This window comes from Sminthopsis crassicaudata, chromosome 2 (genome assembly GCF_048593235.1).
Source record: "Sminthopsis crassicaudata isolate SCR6 chromosome 2, ASM4859323v1, whole genome shotgun sequence".
NCBI lineage: Eukaryota > Metazoa > Chordata > Mammalia > Dasyuromorphia > Dasyuridae > Sminthopsis > Sminthopsis crassicaudata.
The window spans coordinates 103,281,524-103,299,993 of record NC_133618.1 but is presented as its reverse complement, the minus strand read 5'-3'; the positions used below and the strand labels follow the sequence as shown (position 1 = coordinate 103,299,993).

Here is an 18,470-nt window from a genome sequence, read left to right as displayed (position 1 = left end):
GGTTCTCTTCCTTTCATCAAGATAGTTGGCTACATTTACAAATCACATTCCACATTCAATACACATTTCTTTTAGTGAAGATTTTCAGTGATTCTTTGGAAATGATTTCTTAACATTCACATCCAATAATGGGCCAAATTTCTGCTTGAAGTTCTTTCCCTTCTATGGCATTGAGGTGAACTTGGGTCTTTGAAGACATGAAAATAAACTCTGGCAGGAACTACCAGGCTGGAAAGGTTTTGCATATGGAACCCAGGGCAAACTAAGTGTTCTATTCAAGGACTAAATCTAATTAAATCTATAGAGTAAGCACCTAGCTACAAGTTAATGATTTCTTCTAGTCATATTAACTCATAAAAAGACATGTACTAAGGGGATGCAACAGGCACTGGTAGGAATATTCAGTTTGGAAAGCATAGCTCTTTAAAAAATATTGAAATGCTGGATAGGGAAGAGCACTTGTTTTATGTAGGCTACTAATAACTTTCTGCAAAGTAACCATTAGCTGGTCTAATGGGGACAGAGGGGATAAAATAGCAAAATGACTTATGGGACCGAGTTTGGATCTCGATATTGATGACTTGTCATACACTAAGTTGTCTTCATGAATAATTTATTCAAAAATCTTCACAGTACTGTAAATCATTCTTATATTCACCAAAAGATACAGCCCCACAACAACTTATTAACACACTCTGGATATTTATATAGGCAAAGCAAATAAAACATTTCTAATATTTGCAAAGTTCATCTCACAGTTCACCTTTGGTAAATTCAGTGCCAAATCTTAGACATTTTGTAACAAAGCTATATCACCTTTATTTTTCTCTTTGCTCTCATTGGGACAATTTCAAAGGAGCACCATACCCCTTACCCCATAGAACCCCCCCCCAAAAAAAAAACCCAATCACTTCCAAAACCACAAACCTTGCTTTTACTGTAATAGCTCATTGGTCTTTTTGGCTTTGGAATGTCTATTTGATTTTAAATCAGTGACGGAGGAAAACCACAGAAAACCTCAAACAAGAAACTACCCACTGAGTTAGTTTTAAAAGCATTTAATGACATAGCATATATTTAACAGATAGGGTAAAACTGAGAGGTACAGGTCAAACATCTGAATGCCAGGCCCAAGACCATTCTGTCCTGAGGCAGGCCCAGTCTCAAAGTTCATTCCTATTAAATGTCATTTTGATTGTGCAGTAAGATGAAATTTTGTCATTACAATAGTTACAGTGACAGAGAAATGCACACTATGTATCAAATAGCAAGGTAATGTAGCAAAATTATAACACAGTGCCGCAGCTCACAAGCAAGTAACCAGTTCGGTAACATGACTTTGTCCAGTAAATGCTTCAGTTTCACTTTTACACTTATCAATGATTTAAAGGTTTATTATACATCTAATTTTTATTATACTTTGTACTAGAATTATCTCAAACATACAATATAATGTATTTCAGCAAAAAAAAAAATTGAAATTACAGATTATTTAAAACAGTTATCATCAGTTTGCTATTCCTTCTTGTACACCGACATCCTCCTTGTACACACTGGATGCTGAAAAGCCACATGTAAGTGTTAGTAAGTGATGCCGGGATACAGGTGGGTTTGGTCTGCAAAGTTAATGTAGAGTTGTACTCTTGTTACAGCTGATATAATAATACACACTATCTGTTTCATAAAGTTTAGAGCCATCATAGGGGAGTTTCTAATAGTCAAGACTCAAGATAGCCACCATTAAGTAAATGGAAGTGAATGTGTCAGAAAATTGGTATGTCTGTCTCTGGTGTGCACAATAAATTCTGTTTTGAAAGCACCGCTGCCTTGCATACCAATAGCACTGGGGGGGGGGGGGGGGGGGGGGGGGGGTGTTATTTCCAAGACAGCCTCACAAAATTGAGGAACAGTTTAAATATTAAGATCTAATCTATATTAACTTTATTTAAAAAAAAAACATGGTCTTTCCTCTCATAAAAGAAAGCTGCCCAATGTGCCTCATTACTTTTATAACCTGAAAGGAATTTTGTTTTGTTTTTTTCAGAAATTCTCTATAAATAAAAAAAAAAAAAAAATTCAATCACATTGAGGAACATTAGGCACAGAGAGCAATGTATTGGTTCTGAGCTTGCATGCTGGAATTTCACTGAAAAGGTAAGAGAAGTACAGGATGTAGAGATGGGAGTTCATTTCTTTTTTCCAAAAAGGCTAAACCGTTTCTCTTTGTCTTTCTCTTTGTCTTTCTCACGCTTGCCAGGACTAGATTCGCTGGTGATTGTAACACTGGCCGGCAAGGTCTGGGCTCGGCTGGAGGCTGGAGTGCTCTGGGTGCTGGCGGAGATTTCACCTTTGTCAGAGGAGATGGCGGAAGTGATGGCCTGGATCCACGAATTCATTTCCTCCTGGACAAAGAGGATGTTACAGGAGTCAGAAGAAGGGACTTAGTGAGATGGGACGTTTCTAATCCTCTGCTTTTAAAAATGGATTCTGCCATTAAGGACTTTTAGAGTCCTCTTTTCTCTAAGGGCAACAGAAGGGGAGAAGAGTAGTAGGTGTTTTAACTTTAAACCTATTCATGGTAATACAGGCGAGCAGATTAAACTCCATTTAAAAGGGCCAGACACTGATCAAGTGAAGTCAGAAAGAAAATCCTTAATGTTTGGGCCCTTGATGGAAAACTTTTGCATTTTGGCCTTCTGTTTTTCCTTAAAAAAAAAAAAAAAAAAAAAAAAAATTTGAAAGAGGGAAGAGAAGGGAAAGTCCAAGTATTTGAATGTTCATTTCTGTTGCTCTAACAAGAAAGAAAATAAAAGAGAGGGAGAGAGAGGGAAAAGGAAAGGAAGGAGGAGGAAGGGAGGGAGGAGAAACGAGAGAGAGAGAGAGAGAGAGAGAGAGAGAGAGAGAGAGAGAGAGAGAGAGAGAGAGAGAGAGAGAGAGAGAGAACAAGAGAAACGGAGAGAGAAAGACAGAGAGGGAGAGGGAGAGGGAGAGGGAGGGGGAGAGGGAGGGGGAGAGGAAGAGGGAGAGAGAAGAAAAGAGAAATCTCCCTCATATTGTTTTCTTGTAAATGAGCTCTTGCAAGACTCTCTGTTGAAGGCAGGCTCCATTTCATTAAGCTTTTCCTAGAGGAACAAGAAGCTAAAATAATTTAATACTGGACATGAAGAATAAAGTTAAAAGAAATCTGTTTCTCATCTCTTATTTGGATTGTGACTAGTCATTTCAGAATGGCTTACAACCAACTGTTTTCTCACAAATGCTTTTGAATTAATAAATCATAGAAACTTACATCATCTTTGGCTTGGAAGAGATACTCATTGCCATCATTTAGTCTAAAATTTAAAAAGAAAAAGAAAGTCAGGAGCTAAATTTTAAAAACTGTAATATATACAATCCATATGTAAAAATATATACTGGCATATATATAAAAATATATACTGGCTCTGTAAAGGAGTCCAACTGGTGATATCAACCCATGCAGGAAGGGACTGAAATTTCACAAGGATTTGCTCCCTATACTGTATTATTCCATACTACTCAGAGCCCTTTCTTGGACATTTTAGAAGTCACAGAGTTTAGCTATGGGAATCTCCAGCCATCTTTAAAAGTCTGTCATAGGTTACTTTTTTGTCTACCAAAAAAATCTGATAACTGAAGTAAAAAAATTTATTTTTTTAAAAAACAAGTCTTTAGGAATATAACTGAATCTTATTCCTTAGTTTATATCTTCTATTTTCCTAATAGGAAGGTAGGTGGTACAATGGAGAAAGTGCCAGGTGGAGTCAGCAAGACTCACCTTCCTAAGTTCAAATCTGACCAGACAATTATCTGGGCAAGTCACTTAACCCCGTTTGCCTCAGTTTCCAAAGCAGTAAAATGAGCTGGAGAAGAAAATGGCAAATCATTCCTGTATCTTTGCCCAAAAAAACCTCAAATGGACTTATGAAAAGTCAGTCACAACTGGAAAATGACTGAATAATAAGAATCTTTAAAACTCACTGACAATCAATCAAATTTAGGAGACTTCAACCCTTTTCTCCTCAGCAAACAATGTATAACTGATGGATTAACTGTAGCACATCATTTTTTTTCTTGCAAATCTTAGAATGAAATTCTAGTGAAATCATCTAAGAGCCCAAATTTTTATCTCAAACTCCAGAACATTAGGGCAATGGCAATCAGATTCTATATAGAAAAGGCATTTTCAAATCTGAATGACTAATCAAACAAAACATTTACTTTTTTTTTAGTACCGATTTTGTGTTAAATACAAAATAATAATAATATCATATAATATATAATATAATATAATATATATATATATAATATAATATATAATATATATATAATAATAGTAATATCAGCCAACTAAACATCTTAAAAATTTTGTATTTCTAGCCCCTAGCACAGTGTTTTGCTTGTGGTCTAACCAAAAAGCTCTAAGTTTTAATATAAATGAAGACTACAGAACAATAACACCCCACAGAGCCTAATTATCAAAGAATATGCCAAATAATATAGACTATGCTATCCTGCTGAAAGGCTTTGGGGGGCAGGGTAGGGTAGGGAGATTTCAGATCTTTCTTGGCATCTTGTTTTAGATCTTAAAAAAAAAAATGAACTGAAGAATGAGCTTCCTATGTGGTCAAGAACTTCTAATTTTTTTTTCATTGTGACAACCCTTCAAATTGCAAAGCTATTGAAGGCTATGTTCATGAATAGGTTTTTTGAGGGGTGGGGAAGGAAAGGAAGGACCAAATGTTTTTCTCAAATGACCAATTTCTGTCCCTTTTAGACTTGTTAATTCTGTGGTCCAGGGGACTTCTGGGTAAAGGCATTCCTTTTACCAATACACATCTGTCTGCAACCATTCCTACAATTTATGGTCTTATAGAATTGCCTGTAGCATTTAGATAGAGAGGAGGGGCATGGTAAAGGATCTGAGATTTAATCTGTGTGGGAATTCTCTGGTATGAAACTTCCCTTCAATTTATTCATAATTTACAGTGTCAAAGTTGTTTGGGAGCACTGAAAAGTTCCATTATTTGTCCAGGGTCAACACAGTCAGTCTGTGTCAGAGACAGGAATCAGATTCAGAATTTCCTAACTCATTGCGCCATAACAGCTATTAGGAACTGATAAAGGGTATGATATAGACCAGCCAAGAATAACCCAATTGGATTGCACCAAAGGCTTCATTAAGCCTTAAAAGACTGTGGGGTGACTTAATTCTTCTAGAGCAGGAACTGAAGCTAGGTCTCTTGAGGGAATGGGGAGAATGAAGGGAGATTCTGCTGGAAAGGGAGTTGCTTTAAGGGAATGTACTATCTACCCTGTGACTGCTCCAAGAATACAATGAGGAAAGAAATCAATGAGTCAAATGCCCATACTTTTCCCTTCCAATTCTTTATTATTTTTAAAAAGCTGCGTGTCCAATTCATTGATTTGGTCTTTATATGTGGATGAAAGTATTTAGAGTTATAAATTTTGCCCTAAGGACTGTAACTTTTCCTTCCAAAGGAACCACAGTGCGTTCCAAGTTTCCAAAGATGGAACATTCATTTCTCTGTATCAATAGGGATTCATAAATCACATTGAAAAATCTCTTCCCTTTAAATGTACCACACCCATGTAGAGTCCATGACTTCTTGTTATTACTGTTATATCAAAAAAAAAAAAAAAAAAAAAAAAAAAAAAAAAAAAAAACCACCTTACAAAATTAGAGAAAAAACAATAGCACTTCTCAGGCTCTGCCCTTGAATTAAATTTTTTTTAATCTTTATCTCAGCAAATAGATTTTCTACCATTCAGCTACTATTAGAAAGCAAAACTTTTGAGCTGTGACCCACTGTGAAGAGAAAACTGCTTGGTTCTGTGCAAACAGTGAGAGATGAAATAGAAGGTTCCAAAAGTAGCTGGGGATAAAAGTTACAAGGGCCAATTTTGGGAAGGAAGAATATAGCCTGACAGGTGCCAAAAGCCATTTCCTGTTTATCTCTCTCTAGCTGTGATGAGTCATTTGAATTAGAAAAGAAAGCTGGAAATGTCTTTAGCAAACATCTAGTTTAACATCCCATTGCAAGCAGAAAAGCACTATAATATCCCTGACAGAAGGATCACTTAGTTTATGCTGGAATACCTTTATTGATGGGGAACTCACTATCCATCAAGATAGCCTTCTCCATTTTTGGAGAAAATCTACCTCTTTCTGATTTACATCTATGGTTCTAATTGAGCTATAACATACAAGCCCGATTAGTTTCCAAATGACATCTTTCAAATACATCTGAAGACAACTCTTATATACCCCCTTATCATTTTTTTAAAATTGATAAGTCTTAACTTATTCATTCCTTAGCTCCTTGTCAAAATCCCCTTTAAAATCAAGTTTCTAATCCCCAACAGTTTCTTGTTCTTAATATAATTTAAAAATGAGTTAGCTCTTTAGATGCTCTTCATTTTACACAAACTGACTAAGATGAGCAGTTTACCTTTTTTTTTTTTTTTTTTTTAGGGCACTAAAGGTAAGACCATAGCATTTATTTTTATTAAATTTTATATTGTTCAGGGCATTGAACACTATGGTTGTATATTAGATATTTGCTGAATTAGTTCTGGCCGATTCTTCTAGCCTGTTGTTGAGCTATCCTTTTTAGTTTTCTATTCATCTGCAAATTTTGTAAGTAATTTTAAGTCACCTTGGTTAATGATTTAATAAAAAATTAACAAAATAGGACCATGAATAGAGGACTGTGGATTACCACGAGAGATACTCCTTTCTCCTTCTAGGATGTCATCATTCTGATTAACTCAACATCATTTTTCCCCCTTTTGTTCTGTTTGGTCTTTTACAACATGACTAATATGGGAAATGTTTTATATCATTGGACATATAAAACCTATATCATCAATTTGCTTGTTATGTTGGGGAAAGAGAGGAGAAAAATTTGGAACTAAAAATCTTTCAAAAAATGAATGCTGAAACAATTTTAAAAATGTAACTGAAAAAATAACTATCAAAAAAAAACACTCTTCAACATCAATGAATATAATTTAACAAATTATTAACTCAGAAATGCAGTAAAATCACTGGGCTTAAATTTCACCATTTTATCTACAAGGCTTTACCATGAGAGATTTTGCTTACATACAAACTAAAAACTATACACACTATACCTATCACTCCTCAAAAAACAATACATGAAGTTAGTCTGACATGACTTGATGCTAAGTGAATTAAAAATAGCTTTACCTTCTAAAAGTTACAAATCACTTGCTGCCATTTAAATAACTTTTTCCCTTCATAACTAAATGGGACATTAGAAGCCATTTTGTCTAACTCACTCCTTTAACAACTGCAAAGACTGAGGCTGAGAAATGTTAAGTGATCTGCCTGGGACTTGAACCTAGGTTTCCTGATTCCTGGGCCAGGATACTGGTAAACTATGAAAATGGTTTTGAAAGAATGTGAAATACGAATATGTTTCTGAATAGTGTAGGGTGTCTCAGTTTATAGAACAATGTGAACTTTAACCACTCTTTAGAAAAACTCAAAAGAAATATTGGGAAACCTAAAAATGAAGCCAAAATCAGATAAGCCTAATAACAATGTGTTGTTTCACTTTACAGAAAATGGGGGGGAGAGAGGGAGAACCTCCCAGGAGAAGTGGAGTCATCTATAGATGCTGGCTGAAAGGAACTAATTCTATAGCCCAAAACAAAACCCCTAGTTCTGTGGAAGCATCGAAATACTTTGTGTCTCACTCACCTTAGCTTGAACACATGTTTTTTCTTCTTGTAGTCAACTGCTACTTCACAGGATGCTTCTTTCAAACTCACAGGAATCTCACTGTGATAGGGAATACCAGAACTAGCAGCCTTTGAGTCTTTGTAGAAGCCCATCTCTTGATTATTAATCACACAGTAGACATTATGCCACGACCTAAAGAATCAAAGAGAGCAGTAGTAACTTATTAGTAAAGAATCTAAAATATGACCAAGGTAAAAATGGCCTTCACAGAAGCACAATTAATAATTTAGCTAGTTATCCAAGAAAGCCCAGGAGCACAGATGTGCTATTTTATCACACTGGGAAAATCCTCATCCCACAGCCAAACTACAACACAACGTCTAGAATGGGAATCTAAATTCTCTAACATTGTTATGGAGGAAAAAAAAAGTCAAAGGCTAAGGAAACCTCAGCCCCATTATATTTTGGGAAAACATCGTTTTGTCCTGTGAATTAACAATTCTTCCCCCCTGATACTTGCCATGCTTTGTTGGGGCCTGTAATTGTGGGGAAGAAGTAGCAAGTCAGTGCACCTTCAAAAATTTGAAACCAAATGATTATCTCTACTTATTTCACAAAAGGGGCTTGGCATTATGGTAAATGACCATAAGATTTGATGACAAAATTTTTAAAGAAATAAAATTTTCTTTTCAGGTAGAACTTTTACCCTAAATAATTCTTTTCACAAAAAACCAGAATGCTGTAATCTTCACACTAGCCAAAATCAATCTCTTTTAAGGGGGAAAAAAAAAAAAATATATGGCTCAATATTATTTTCCTCTAGTAACTGGAAAAAAACACAACTGAATAAAAGAGTTTATTGCCCATAGGAGGCCTAAGGTAACTGAGTTGGATAGTGGGGATACTACTGAAGGAGTTTTCCAACTGTAGCATAAGGAGACAACCACATGTTCTACTCGGACATCATTAGTTCCCAGTAGAGGCCTCTGTGACTCTGTCCTTACCTGCTTGAAGCTTTCTTATTGTGAGCCTCCCATTCATGCTTCCGATTCAAGAAGCCTTCCATCTGAGCTGACGGGGTCTCCTGGGTTTTGGCTGGCAAAGTGGCTGCTGTTTGTGCCTGAATGGAAGTCTTGGCTTTGCGATCTGAAGTGGGGGAAGGGATAGGACTGGATTCTTTTGAGCTCGTTCTCTGCTCTGTAGCTCCATTGACCATTTCCCTCGTTTCCACAGTTTCTGCCATCTAGAGATAGTGGAAAGACCATTCAGCTAACCCTGAACCACGCAGGGGAGGACTTAAACGCTAACTGACTTTGTACAATGTGGCTGTGTATAAACTTCTTGGACAGACTGAGATAGTACAGTAAAACCCTTTCACATCCCACAAAGCCAACTAAACACCAAAGACATTAGAAGGTACAGAACAGATTAATACCCACCCATTTTATAGGGAAATGGAAGAAGCTAAATGTCAGTTATGAGTTTTACTGCACTGTGCTCTTCTGATTAATCCATTTTCTCTAATATAACCCAATTCAATAACTCCAATTCTATTACTGGTTACTCGAAACAAAGGACAACAGGAACAGTCACGCTTATTATATATGAGAGATCGAGGATGTTATATACAGCAGCCACCTTACAACCAGGGACACCAGCAGAGAGTTTTAAGTTTAAGTGGAAGGCATTCACAAACATGTCAGCGTACAAGCCTATCAAAAGTACACAGAAGCATTCCCCCCAAGGAAGAAAAGAGAAGACCTACAAGTTCTAAAATTGCTCCTCGGCCCACCTCCCTCCCTCTTTGCCCATCCCACCACACATCATCAAAACATGCAGAAATTAGGATGACACCATGCAATTCATGTCCACCATCTCAGTTAGGTTTTGGATCTTAAAGCTTGGGGGGAAGAGAGGGAAGAATAAGGCAAGTCAAACATCCATTTAAGCACGTCTGCCAGCACTGTATATTAAGTGGGCTGTATTTGTTGTTAAAGGTACTGGAAAAAGCCAACCACAGTCACTCAACACCACACAGCTATTTACCCCCAAACAAAGACAGAACCATGGCCTTCCCCATCACTTGCTTTGTTGATCGCGTTGCCTTGCTGCACTGAGATCGAGATAGCCTAGAGAGCAGCTCAGTTTCCAGCGGCTCTGACTCATCACGCTGGAGACGTCTTCAGGAGCCGTTCATCCACAAGCTCAATTAAATTGTAACCCTGACGGCTTTCAGCTTTGGAAATGCAGTATGGTCTTGGTTCATTATCATTCTCAGCCTGTATACCATTAACTGTGGACCATTAACCGTAGCAGCTCCCTGGCTTGTATAACCAGGGTGTGGGATTAGCAAGTTACTAAAGCTGGGTGTTGCTAACGCTTTAGTGGATTACAGACATCCTGCACCCCTTGGTACGTAGACAAACATGGAGGTTGTAAATGGCACACTAATTAGACACCCGCTCCCTGCACTGCTGCCCTGAAACAGTATCACCCCCCAAAGAAATGGCAACAGCCTCAACAGAAAGAATGGCAGAGTGGCCACCTCTGAGACCTAACAATTAATTGTCAAAGACTGATTCTCTTACACCTCTCATCTGAAAAACTGGGACTAGGTAGGAGAAGGTGGGACAGCAAGAAATATTCAACCCAACCATTTAAAATACTGGCTAGCTGAAATCCCAGGAAAGATGGAAGAATTGCAAATTCTCTAACATGGCAGGGCCCTGGATTTAGTCCAGGTTGGAATAAGTTTCAGAAAATTTCATTTCTTCAATTCTGCCAAACTAGATATCAAGGTTAAGATGGGAGTAGATACTACGCACTTTAATGATTACAGTAATCCCTTATACTTGGTTCAAAAAAGAAAGCAAATAATTATATTCTACAGTAAGGATTGTGGGTATACATGGTGGCTTATCCTGGCACAAAATAAGCTTCATACTGTACCTATGTGCTTATAAGTAATTAATAGACCTTTGAATGTCTGATTGGTCTACTGGGTGTCTTTATTTTTAAACAGAGGCAAAGATATAAATATATATATATATATATATATATATATATATATATATATATATATATATATATATATATATATTTATATTTATATATTTGTGTGTATCTATGTCTATGTATCTATATATCTATTCAACCAAAAAGAAAATTTAAATAGTAATCACTCAAGTATTGAATATCCAGTGATTCTTGAATCTAATAAATTTGTTGGCCTATGAAACTGTATACAATTTACAATGGAGAATATGAGTTTAAGGGCTTTAAGGCTGGTGTAGTAAGGACCTGGAGGACACATGGTTAGTATGTGTAAAAAAAAAAGTTTAAAAAAAATTTCCTGCTGCAGGTTTTAAGTGGAAATTGCTAGCTGTATTATTGACCTGATTTGTAATATCGACCTAATTTTTCTAAATAATAAACTGAATGGACATAAGTTTTGTGAACAGGACTAAAATGCAAAATATTTGGGAGGCAAACTTCTAGTTTCTAAGAAAATGAAAACCTCTTCTGAGGAGATTTCTGCAGCAAAAATTTTTCTTTTGAGATATTAGAGGGAAAGAGAAAACCCAACACCAGTATGCACAAGGATAAATTAATATGTATGCAAATGAATGATCCAGGAAAACAGGAAGGGAAAAAAGGAGCAAAATGAATTTTAATGAAAATGTGCTTTAAGCATGCCAACAGACAACACGCCACTGAAGACAAACATTAAAAGCAAATCATAGCGTTATGATAAAACAATGGACACATGAATACATTTTCCCTTATTGCTTCTCTTAGCAATTAGTTGAGAGTGCTTAAGTGGCTGGGTGTATCTGAGGTATTTAAATCACGACTGTGAACATGACTACAACATAAGTTGACAACTAGTAACATGACAAGAAACACCCCACTGATTTTCAAAGTGCATGAAGCAACATTTTTTTCAAGTTCATTAACTTGAGTCTCTGTACCGTAAATCAAAGAATAAAATGGCTTATCTTCAAATACAAGTCAATTGTTGCATTTTTTTTTCCTGGCAAGATACAATTATAAAGTATAAACAATGACAACAACAAAAAAGGTAAAAGATGGCTGAACAATTTTAGCACTCCTTCTTTGGTTTTTTTTTTTTTGTTTTTTTTTTTGGTTTGAAATATAAAAAGCAGAAAAACTGGAAATTTAATTCCAATTATATAAATTTAACATATATATATGGAAACATCACATATATATATATATACATATACACATACACATATATCAATGACATGCATATTATGATTTGGAGCCAGAAAGACACATTCCTATTTTCTTAAATCTGAATCAACAGCTTAATATTGATAGTAATGTATTTTTAAGGCAAAGAGACCCAACAATGGTGTGCACGCTGCCCCCAGAACATATGGAGCTATGTATATATCTATAGGCCCATCAACATCACCAGTAAATAGATATGTACATAGAGAGACACAGGAAAAAAAAAAAAACAAACAAACAAGATGCTATATGACGTTATCCTGACAAAAGAAAAAAAACATGCATCATGAAATGAAAAGACAAATCAGACTTTAACAACTTGCAGTGATCATCTAGCAACTTATGTTTCTGATCCCACTAACATCTCCAACCCTGGAAATTAGTATATTTCTCTCAGCATGATAGGTGATTACATAAAGTCTCTTTTTTAATCTGGAGGGAGGACAAGATTCTAATATGTTTTCTCCTAACTTGTGACCTAAAAAATGTCATGCTAAAATGCTCCCTGGAAAGGGAATAACTAAATGGTGATAAGAACACAGAAATGAAATAAAGCATATGGATATGAAAAACTGCTAAGTTTTGTTATACAGGAAAAGTTCTTATAAATATGCTAATGGTCCAGGAAAAGAAAAGCTTATTTCTAAAATCATTATAATATCCCTTAATTTTAGGCCAATCAAGTTTAAAGTTCAATTTATCAGAAGGAACTAACATGGTTTTGATTCCATCTGTTTGAGAATTTAAATACAGTGATGCCCCAAAGTGAATAATTGGAGAAGGATGCTTGAAAACCAAGACAGGCGTCCAAGAAAAATATAAGGCAAAAGGCACAGAGCCACCAATGGCTGCACTCAGAGAGCAGGGGGCTGCCTTCCCTAGGGATGAGAGCTTACTTAAGGAGGCAGCAGCACTCAGCACTCACTGCATCATTTGCTGCAGGAAGAAGCTGGATATCTGAATACAGAATTTAGCTGACTTAAATGAAAACACATTGCTCTCTTACAAAAAAAAAAAAAAAAAAAAAAAAAAAAAAAGTTCAATCCATATTCTGGAATTGACCTGGCAGTGAAGTATGATGGGTGGGATAATCTCAAGCAGAACTTCTGAGACTATCTACAATTTGAAAATAAAATCATTTTTTGATCACATCCAACTTCTTGTTTATTTTCATCTTTATCCTTCCTGGAATGTTACATAACTAAGTTTTAGTTTCTTTTTTATTTTAGTAGCCAAAATCCCCTTCCCATACACAATTATCTACCAGCCATTGCTAAGTTCCTCTGTATCTAATACCTTCAACCTGGTTAATAAGCTCATTTATAAAGTGGCCCATGTATAGCACAGTACTGCAACCTGTTAGTATAACTGGATGCGTCATACCTGTCAGATTCTAGTTTTCTTCTTCATTATGGTGTAATTTCATTAAATTTCAATTACTCATGTAAGGGATGTTTTAGCTGTAAAAATCTTAATAAAATAAAAAGCTCACAATAAATAACATAAAATAAATGTCTCTTTAAGGCAACTGAGCATCCATCAGTTAAAGACTCAAATAAACATGGATTAAATGCAAACACATATATAACTGAGGCTATTAATTAAATAAAATTCAACAATGTGGATGAAATAGAAGCAAAAAGATCAAACCGGGAATATTTGGAAAGAGTGGAATTCTTTACAAAAGGTTCTGAGTTTCACAGTCCAGACCAGGGCTGGTCACTGGCTGTCCGTCTGCTATTAAAGTTTTTGTAGTTTTGGTAGGTTTGAGAGCGGTAACTAACCCGTGGAGATCCCTGTTCAGCAGGCAAACCATTTTGGGAAACTTGTTCTCCTTTGGAAGCATCCCTGTTGAATGTAAGAAGATGTAGATATAAAATAAGGGGCAGAGAAAAGGGGAAGAAAAAAGGACAATAAGTTTACTTTTAAATTTCTCTTTGTTAAAAACACAGATAGATGATGCATTTAGAAATGACAAAATCCTGCGAATTCTTGTGATCATTAAAGATTCAGAGCTAAAAGAGGTCTTAGATATTATCCAGTCTCAATATCAAACTTTGAGCTGTAAGTGACCTCAGAGGTCCTCTAATTGCAATCTCCACATTCTACGCAATGGAAATCTAGAAAGGTGACTGAGAAAGGGCCAGAAACCATTTTTTCATACTGATTCCCTTTTTTCTGCATTTTAAAATTTCAGATTAAAAGTGTTTACATTGTACTTTAAATTGGTTCTGAATAGAGGACAAAAGAATATAATCCCTGACAATGTTACTCAATGGCTGATAGACGACCCTGTGTAGCCCTTCACTAGTTTGATCCATCTGTGTGAAATGGCACAATAATTATGTCCCTCATCTGGGCACCAAGAGGAGTTGATGGGCAGTTCTCATCATAACACTCTCCCATTGGAATTAGGAAGGAATTTGGGTTATATGAAGGCACTTGGGACTTTAAAACCAAATTTCTCTAAAGACCTAAGAACATGCCTCCAAATACCAATGGCTAAAGCAGGACTGGCCTAGCCTCATTTATGCCATCTAAAAAAGTTTTACTAGTAGGCTCAGTGAGAAAAGCAAGAGTTGCTTTTCTCAGAGGAGCTAAGTCCTATGCTTACCACTGCTGTGACTCTGTTTCTTCTGAAACTTTCGTTCTGGGCTCTGGAGACGGAGGTTGCCTCTTCCTCTCTTCTTCCTCTTGCTGTCTGCGCACTTCCAGTAATTCCAACTAAAGAGCAAATGCAATTAATAAAATATATGTATTTAATTAAAATGGATAATTCTTTAAAGCTCTGGCATCTTATATCTCTTTAAAACAAAACAAAACAAAACAAAACAAACAAACAAACAAAATAAAACAGTTTTGATGACCTTAGAAATTCCTGATATTCCAGTTCCTGTCTTTTCTTAACAAAATGGGGGGGGGGGGGGGGGAGAAGAGAGAACAGCAGCTTTCAAAATCACCCCCAAATGACATTTAATTTCATAGGTATATGTAGCATGAAAAAATACAGAAAATAGAGTTCTGAAGGCCTAGCCATGAACTGGTCAAGTTTTATGTGAATTTTTTGTGCATTCTGGTACTTTGGTTTATTTGCCAGTGGGGGGAAAAAGAAGATGCTTAAATCTACTTAAGTAGAAAGTATCACACTGTAACCACCACTCACTTATTTTGTAAAACCTCACAATGTAGTACAGCATGTTCCATGTTATGTTTTAAAATTTCAGTTTAACCCAAACAATCCATTTAAAACCAAAACCAAACCATCCTTTTGAAGAAGCTTAATCCCAAACAAATCCACTCCATGAGCTATAAAAATGCACTCGGAGATATTTCTAGACTTTAAAAAGTTTTTTCAACCTCCATAGGACTGTGAAGATAACAGAATGAGAAGGTGTTTCTAAATATGACTGACACCTTGCTTTAGATCTGATGATCAACAGTAATCAAGAAAGGGCAATGCTAATAATTAAGTCCTATTTCTAGACCTAATCTATTTATATATGAAGTTTTGTTGGTTAGGTTTTTTTTGTTAATTTTTTTTTTAAATAGTGGAGAAGATCCATAATGAGATAGGATTCAAAGCACTTCAAGTAGTATTTTAATTATATGGATTTGAAGTGAAAACAAAACAAAGCAAAACTCTATGGTTTCCAACATTCTAAACAAAGCTCCAATGGGAAGAATCAGAAGGAAAATCAGAACAAGACAGAAAGATCTAGATATCCATTCAACAGACAGACTGCTTTTATCCAGCAATGATCATCAATCTGATCTTTACAAAGTGAAAAAAGGACAACTCTTCTGGACACCATTATAGAGATTCTTAGGATTTAGTGCTAGAAGTAACCGTACTCTCATTTTTATAAATGAGGAAATTAAAACTAGATAAAAGCCATGAAGACATTTTTGTTCATTCTGCTTTACCAACATATAAAACTCAGTCAAAGAAGCACCTAGGTGGTACAGTGGATAGAGCATCTGCCAGCACAGCACCAGTCAGGAGGACCTGAGTTCATATCTGGACTCAGACACTTAACACCTCCTAGCTGTGTGATCCTGGGCAAGGCACTTGACCCCAATTGCCTCAGCAAAAACAAAAATAAAACTCGGTCAGAACCAGTTTAAAATAAAAGTTTAACAAAAACAAAAATACAATGCAACATAATGTTAGTTTGAATCTTTCTAAGTCAATATGTGACCTATGGGGGTATTCATTTCTATTTATGCTTAATACCACTAAGCAATACTATACTGCCCTTATAGATGCCAATTTTTAAACAGTAATATTGTATGAAGAAAATATTTTTTTCTAAAAAATAAATGAACCCCAAAAAACAAAAACAAAAAATAAACCAATGATACATTTTGATTTGTCTGAGGAGGAAGACATGCAAAATCATTCATATTACTGCTTTTCTAGCTGACCTAGATCAATAGGTTCAATCAATTCATCCAAGTGTGATGAATACAACCAAAATGAGAGGACTAGTGGGTAAAATGCATCTCCTTCTTGTACTCAGCTGGACCACTTACTGTTGTCAACCTTTCTAATGCAGAGAATCTCTCATCCCAAGTAGCTGCTGACTTTTCGAACGCCTCATGGCGTTTGATGAGTTTCTCCACCTCATCCACACTCTGGCCTATCTCCCGACTGGAAAGGTATGGTTCTTGTCCCAGCAGCCAGGCCTCGGCCACACTGGCATCCCTTGAGAATTGATGTACCTCCAAAACTGAGCAAAAGAACCAGGAGTTAGAGCTAGGGAGCTTCTGGGGCCATGACACCCCCCAGTAATCTCCTGTTTATAGACAACATGCACTAATCCCTTCTGTGCATAAGACAGATCACTTCTCAGCATTACAATTATACCAATAGAAGCTATTTAAAGTACAAGGTCTCCAAAGAGTTAGTAACCACTATAAGAGAGTGAGTTATGCTAATTTTACTGGGACCAATATTGCTAATTAACACCCTCTTAATTTTATACAGGTTTGTGTAACAGCTTGATTCTTAAATGGTGTGTCTGTCAGCCTGTCTGTCAAACATTGATCAGTGTAGAAACTTGAAATGCTCCAGCAGGATTTCAAAGAAAAAGCAGCCTGAGGGACTCATGGAGGCTGGGCTTAATAGGGTAAGTGGAATCACCAGGACTTTTTCTAATATTAAACTCTAATAATGATGGAATTTTGATATAAATAGCTTTTTTTCCTGTCAAAAATGATACAAACTACCATTTTTCCTACTTTTTATTTTGATGCTAAATCATCTCATGGAATGTATTCCCCATAAAGCACTTCTGACCACTAAATTGTTGATGCTGTAAAGAAGTTAGAATCATGCACCTTTTTATGCCAAAACCCAGTGCTCTTTCCCTCTGTTGTACTTCTTACCTTAATTCTCATTTGCTGCAAAGTAGGGTGCTGTAGTGTACTGGTATATATTTATATATGTATACGTATGCTTGCGCTCTCTCTCTCTCTCTCTCTCTCTCTCTCTCTCTCTCTCTCTCTCTCTCTCTCTCTCTCTCTCTCTCTCTATATATATATATATATATATATATATATATATATATATATATTTTTTATATTCAGCTGCAAGTCAGGCATAGGGGTAGAGTAAGGAATGTGTTGAAGGAAGAAAAGCCTTCAAAAGGCACTTTTATAGATGGTGAAGGAGGAAGGGGAACAGAATTTTTTTACCCTCAATATCAATCCTTATACTGCCCTCCATCTTTGAATTTATGCCATTTAGATCAGGGTGATGAGGAGAATGGAGAACTGGGCTGAATGTGCCAAAAGGAACAAATATAAATGAACATTCATACCCTGCATACGGCACTAGAATATCACACACTCAGCACTTTAGAAATTATATTTTCATACACTCAGAAAAAGTAATTTGAAGGAAAAAATACCCACAAAAAAAAAAAAAAAAGGATTGCATTAATTTAATGGCATATAAGAAAATGTTCTTACTCAGTCTTAACCATTCCCATCGGTCTTCCCACTTGTCAATCATTTCTTTTCTCTTTTCAGTCAACTGCAATAACTTTTCCTTGATCTATATGAGAAAAAGCCCCACAATAAACTTTGTTATTAGACAGTTCATGATGTTATCAACCACTATACTATTCCCCTTCCCATCCCAAGATTAAAAAATAAACAAGTTAATGAACATTATAAGATATTAGGCATAATAAAAGGAACCCTTTTTTAAAATGCAATTTTGTTTTCAGCTCCAAATTTTCTCCCTTACACTAACCCCTTAAGAAAGCAAGAACAAAAAACATTACAAATGTGTAGTTAAGCAAAACAAATTCTAGCATTACTCATGTCCAAAAAGAAATACACCTTTAAAAGGAATTCTTTTAGCTGTATAGTAATACTGAAAATCTTTATCCTCTCAAGGATTCATTGACAGTCCATGTTAGAAAGGCTGAGATGGGATTCACTTTAGGGAAACAGG

General features: G+C 35.9%; 1 protein-coding gene across 3 annotated transcripts in view; it reads right to left on the bottom strand.

Moving 5' to 3' along the window:
* Positions 1–1,042: 1,042 nt before the first annotated feature.
* SPTBN1 (spectrin beta, non-erythrocytic 1) overlaps positions 1,043–18,470 on the bottom strand; it is a 254,615-nt gene continuing 237,187 nt past the window's right edge. For all 3 annotated transcript variants that reach the window (XM_074286937.1, XM_074286939.1, XM_074286940.1), the window contains 8 exons: positions 17,981–18,065; positions 16,541–16,737; positions 14,622–14,731; positions 13,792–13,855; positions 8,755–8,993; positions 7,769–7,942; positions 3,290–3,332; positions 1,043–2,402 (listed from right to left, as the gene is read on the bottom strand). In XM_074286937.1, coding sequence (XP_074143038.1) covers positions 2,187–2,402; positions 3,290–3,332; positions 7,769–7,942; positions 8,755–8,993; positions 13,792–13,855; positions 14,622–14,731; positions 16,541–16,737; positions 17,981–18,065 — 1,128 coding nt within the window. In that variant the 3' untranslated portion in view covers positions 1,043–2,186. The remainder of the gene's footprint in view (positions 2,403–3,289; positions 3,333–7,768; positions 7,943–8,754; positions 8,994–13,791; positions 13,856–14,621; positions 14,732–16,540; positions 16,738–17,980; positions 18,066–18,470) is intronic.